This window comes from Lipophrys pholis (genome assembly GCF_963383615.2).
Source record: "Lipophrys pholis genome assembly, chromosome: 12".
NCBI lineage: Eukaryota > Metazoa > Chordata > Actinopteri > Blenniiformes > Blenniidae > Lipophrys > Lipophrys pholis.
The window spans coordinates 29870908-29876953 of record NC_137641.1 but is presented as its reverse complement, the minus strand read 5'-3'; the positions used below and the strand labels follow the sequence as shown (position 1 = coordinate 29876953).

At 47.5% G+C, this 6046-nt stretch overlaps 1 protein-coding gene across 1 annotated transcript in view; it reads left to right on the top strand.

The window, feature by feature from the left end:
- dnm1a (dynamin 1a) overlaps window positions 1-6046 on the top strand; it is a 58768-nt gene that overhangs the window by 46024 nt on the left and 6698 nt on the right. Inside the window, exons 17-21 of the mRNA XM_080477238.1 lie at window positions 973-1082; window positions 1552-1663; window positions 2639-2809; window positions 3562-3803; window positions 4452-4655. Coding sequence (XP_080333364.1) covers window positions 973-1082; window positions 1552-1663; window positions 2639-2809; window positions 3562-3803; window positions 4452-4655 — 839 coding nt within the window. The remainder of the gene's footprint in view (window positions 1-972; window positions 1083-1551; window positions 1664-2638; window positions 2810-3561; window positions 3804-4451; window positions 4656-6046) is intronic.

Genomic DNA, 6046 nt, shown 5'->3' with positions numbered 1-6046 from the left:
GATGTGTGTGTGTGGTGTGTGTGTGTGTGTGTGTGTGTGTGCCCTTTTTGTGTACGTTTATAGAAACTCACTCACCCTCCCGTGCTATATTTAGAGTCTCATTTTTGTTAATTCTCATTTTATTGTCCGTAGTAAAACCTTCAGACACACACACACACACACACACACACACACACACACACACACACCACACACACACACACACACACACACACACACACACACACACACACACACCACACACACACACACACACACACACACACACACACACACACACACACACACACACCATGTCGATTTTGTGACAAAAGACTTCGAGAAGTTTATTGAACCACAACTGTGTGTGTGTCAGTGAGATAAAGGATAAAGGAGAGAGTGCGTCTGACGAACTCTGAGGTTTCCTGGTTCATAAATAGTTGCATGTCTGTGTGTCACATGTTGGGTTCAGATTTACAAGTACAAGAAATCTCTAAACTCTGTAAAATCTCTCTCTCTCTCTCTCTCTCTCTCTCTCTCTCTCTCTCTCTCTCTCTCTCTGTATGTGTGTGTTTCTCATTTGTTTCTCTCCCCCTCTTTTGACTCCACACAACTGTAATCAAAACCACAGACTCTCCGACTGGGTACGACTTTCCCATCCTTCTCTTTTTCTTCCTTCTCTTCTCTTTCTTTAGAGGTTCTGTCATAAAACTATGAGCGCTTCCCTTCTTAAATCTGCTTTCCTGTCCCTCTTGTTCTACTTTTGTTTAGTATTGTCTTCACGGAAAACGTTATTCCTTGCATATTCACACACAGACACACACACACACACACACACACACACACACACACACACACACACACACACACACACACACACACACACACACACACACACACGCGCACGCACGCACACGTGGTGTGTCTGTGAATCTCCGACCAACTTTCACCTTTATACCGCGTGTGCTTGTGTGCTTCTTCCGCCCCCTGCAGGAGAAGGAGAAGAAGTACATGCTGCAGGTGGACAACCTGAAGCTGCGTGATGTGGAGAAAGGCTTCATGTCCAGCAAGCACATCTTCGCCCTGTTCAACACCGAGCAGAGGTGTGTGAGGACACACACACACACACACACACACACACACACACACACACACACACACACACACACACACACACACACACACACACACACACACACACACACACACACACACACACACACACACACACACACACACACACACAGAAACACAAACAAACACATTCACACACAGATCCACATATATACATACACCACAAACACAGACACACAAACGCATGCACGCACGCACACAAGTATTCACAGACACATGCACACACAGACACAGACACAGACTAGAATAGAATAGAATAGAATAGAATAGAATATCCCAGAGTGAAAGGGTTAAATTCCGGCAGAGTTTAGCTTCACTGTGACGTGTTTGTCGGATCAGAGAGCAGCGACATTATTTACAGGATCTGCGGACCTCCAGGTTAATAAAAGCAGGTTTAGAGCCGCCAGTTTAGAAGGACTTCCTGCTGTGTGTCCTCAGGAACGTGTACAAGGACTACCGTCAGCTGGAGCTGGCCTGCGAGGGCCAGGAGGACGTGGACGCCTGGAAGGCGTCTTTCCTCAGAGCTGGTGTCTATCCTGAACGCGTCGCGGTGCGTCTCACACACTTTGATTATTCCTAATATCTCCTCACACCGTGAACTGGACAGCTCAGCTGGCCGGCTGCTGTGTGAGCCGTTGTGTTGTTGTTTACGTGCAGATCATTTGTACGTTGTCAAGTCTCTCATGTGTTTCCTGTCCTTTTCAATGTCTTTTATCCTTCATTGGCATGTAGGACAAGGAAGGAAAGGTACGTTACTTTGACTCGTGCACTAAACTAAAAATAGTTTTTCAAAATTACCGTATTTCATGGACTATGAGCTCAATTGTTATCATCATTCCGTTGTCATACAGTGACATCTAGTGGTGCCTGATGGTATATACAGGAACAGTCACTTCATATTATTAAGTCACATGACCAGCCAAACAACAACACAAATTGTGACTTAAAGTCCGTTCAGTTTGGATTAATGACCATTGTCACCAGCAGAACCTGATTTCAAAGCGTACAGAACATGTTTTCTAAAATGTTCTTAATGATCATAATATGCAATCAAATGTACAGTTTTATTACATTTCTATTTTAATTCATTTTTAATTTATTTTAGATTTTTATCACTCCTGAAGTTAGCAAGCTAACCAGCTAGCCCCAGTCCCTGTACGTTAACGTCTCTTCAGTCCTGAGCTGATAAAAAACAAACAAACAAAAAAACTGATTTAATCATAAACACAATAGAAACTGGAGCTTTTAGCAATTACTTACTGAAAAACCCCTCCAGACTGTGTACTACTATGACTCACAACTGCCACCTAATGCACTGGAGTGGTATTATGGAAAATGTCCATATTGCGTCTTTAAAATGGACAGAATGGTTAATTTAATTAAAAAAGGAGTATTAGACTGAAGACAAACTGTGTTTTACGCTAACTCTTTGATGCCACCTATTGTAGATACGTGGAATTTCTGAAATTTCCCATACTGTACCTTCAAGTATCAAGTATTTTATCTTGAAAAATTCTGTCCTCAGAGTGACGGCAGCGACGAAAACGGCTCCGATAGCTTCATGCACAGCATGGACCCTCAGCTGGAGCGGCAGGTGGAGACCATCCGGAACCTGGTGGACTCCTACATGGCCATCGTCAATAAGACGGTCCGGGACCTGATGCCCAAGACCATCATGCACCTCATGATCAACAATGTGAGTCTGTGTGGGGGAATGGTGAACAGATTCGGCCTGTAAACATGCATTTGTACCACTTCTGCAGCACACGGTCTGGGTGAGATGAGGGATTGGACGACAACTGGTTTCATCCACTGAGTCACCATTTGAACTGGTTCTGGACTATTATTGAAGTGGTTTGTTAGGATTTAATTGTTTTTTTCTTTTAGAGTTTGAAGTGGTTTCATACGTTAAGAGTAATTTTGAAAATTCTTCATCCAGTTGGACCTACTTTTGATGTCCCTTTGAAATGGTCGTACACCCCCTGGGACAAAATCATTAATGTAAGATTAAAACTGCAAACAGCCTTGATGGGGACCTTGCACACTGGCCATTAGGGTAGGCCCAATCATGGCCTCTGACTTTTATTTTGAAGGAGTTTTGGGGCTTTTATTTTGAAAGTCAGCTGATCCCTAGCCTAGATAACCCCTAAAATCCATTTTGATAGTATACATACATTTTCAACACTTTCAACAAAGACTTTATTTTGAAGGGGTTTGGGGGCTTGTATTTTGAAGGCCAGCTGACCCCGAGGTATTAACTAAATGTTATTCAACAAGGACTATATTTTCAAGGAGTTTCGGGCTTTTATTTTGAGAGCCAGCAATCCCCTTAAAGTCCATTTTGAAGGTATTAACAAATTTTTAATCAACGAGGACATTATTTTGAAGGAGTTTGGGGCTTTTCCAAACAAAACCCTGAGCAGAAATCCTTGACTGCCCCCCCCCCAGACGAAGGAGTTCATCAACGCCGAGCTGCTGGCTCAGCTGTACTCGTGCGGCGACCAGAACACCCTGATGGAGGAGTCTCAGGAGCAGGCCCACCACCGCGACGAGATGCTGCGCATGTACCACGCCCTGCGCGAGGCCCTCAGCATCATTGGCGACATCAGCACCACCACGGTGACCACCGCCATGCCGCCGCCGGTGGACGACTCCTGGCTGCAGGTGCAGCGGGGCAGCTCCGGGGGCAGGTGAGGGGCGGCTTCACACTTCTCTCTCTGCTGCGGGGCAACTTCTGCACATGTTTTTTACATTTATTCCCTTTAAAAAAATAACATTTGTCAAGAATGCAGACATCTTGCGTGTCTGTAGAGTGTGCGTTGGTCCGTGTGACGTAAATATCGTCATCCACTCCCATTGTGGAGAAGCGAATCGTCTGTACGATCCCAATTTAAAGGAATGGAAAGGCAGCCGGACGCCTCAGGATTCCTGCAGTGAAATATCAAATAGTTTAGGAAAAGAGGAGAACGCCGGCCAGAAGAGTCAGATTGTTCTGTCGTTTGTCATTTAAAAACAAACCTGCGTGTTGCCTTTCACTGCAGGTAAAACATGTCGAATGAAATACAGAAGGGAGGAGGTGGAAACACTAATTGTTCATGAGAAAGTTCATTAAAAAAAGAAGCTAAAACAACTTTAAAAGGTAAAAAACCCAGAATAATTGGTGTCAATTTCTTAAACTGGCTATTAATTATAAAGTTTCTAGGACTTGCTTGAATGGTTAAAACTTGTAAAACAGCTAAAGTGTTCTGGATTCAGCAGTCCAGAATGTCTCTAGAAGAAAATGTACATGAAACCAGTATTCTGGGAAAATCAACGCACCACCTTGTTTCTCCCCGCAGGTCTCCAGCCACCAGCCCCACCCCGAACCGCCGCGCTCCGCCGGGACCTCCGGCTCGCCCGGGCTCCCGCGGCCCCCCGCCGGGGCCCCCCGCGGCCGGGGGCCCCCCCGTCCCGTCCCGCCCCGGAGCTTCTCCAGACCCCTACAGTGGGCCGCCGCCCACCGTGCCCTCCCGGCCCAACCGTGCCCCCCCGAGCGTGCCCAGGTGAGCCCAAACCCTCACGGGTGGTCTTTTAGAACCCGACGCAGACAGCGCGCCCCCCCCCCCCCCCCAAAGCTGTAGCTTCTAACACTGTGCGGCGCCTCTGTGTTACTAAGGGGGATGTGATGAAGACACCCGGAGGAAGGGATGAAGGAGGTAAATGGTTATGATAGACGAATAGAGACGTAGATTATATAGGAGCCCCTCAGTAGACAGATAGACGCTGACGAGACACTGAGGGAAGAGTTGACTTCCGACTTCCTGCATGTATCTGTCCAGTACTTCTCTCAGTACTTCTCTCAGTACTTCTCTCAGTACTTCTCTCATCCAGCACAGCATCAGCTCACACACTGTGTCTCTCTTCTTCTTCTCTGACGTTGGGTTTTTCTCTCGTTATTAACCGTCTGTGTCTTTCAACCTGTAACGTTTGCATTGTGCTCCTTTGTGTTCGTGACCTTGTTCACTAAATCTCACCAGTGTTTCCCAACTGCTGGGCCGTGGACCGGCTCCGGCCGAAGAACGTTCCTCACCGGGCGAAGAACGTTCCTCACCGGGTCGAAGAACGTTCCTCACTGGGTCGAAGAACGTTCCTCACCGTGTTCGAAGAACGTTCCTCACCGTGTTCGAAGAACGTTCCTCACCGTGTTCGAAGAACGTTCCTCACCGGGAGAAGAACGTTCCTCACCGGGTTCGAAGAACGTTCCTCACCGGGTTTGAAGAACGTTCCTCACCGGGTTTGAAGAACGTTCCTCACCGGGTCGAAGAACGTTCCTCACCGGGTCGAAGAACGTTCCTCACCGGGTCGAAGAACGTTCCTCACCGTGTTCGAAGAACGTTCCTCACCGGGAGAAGAACGTTCCTCACCGGGTTTGAAGAACGTTCCTCACCGTGTTCGAAGAACGTTCCTCACCGGGAGAAGAACGTTCCTCACCGGGTTCGAAGAACGTTCCTCACCGGGAGAAGAACGTTCCTCACCGGGTTTGAAGAACGTTCCTCACCGTGTTCGAAGAACGTTCCTCACCGGGAGAAGAACGTTCCTCACCGTGTTCGAAGAACGTTCCTCACCGGGAGAAGAACGTTCCTCACCGGGTTCGAAGAACGTTCCTCACCGGGAGAAGAACGTTCCTCACCGGGTTTGAAGAACGTTCCTCACCGGGTCGAAGAACGTTCCTCACCGGGTTTGAAGAACGTTCCTCACTGGGTCGAAGAACGTTCCTCACCGTGTTCGAAGAACGTTCCTCACCGGGAGAAGAACGTTCCTCTCCGGGTTTGAAGAACGTTTCTCACCGGGTCGAAGAACGTTCCTCACCGGGAGAAGAACGTTTCTCACCAGGTTTGAAGAACGTTCCTCACCGTATTCGAAGAACGTTCCTCACCGGGAGAAGAACGTTCCT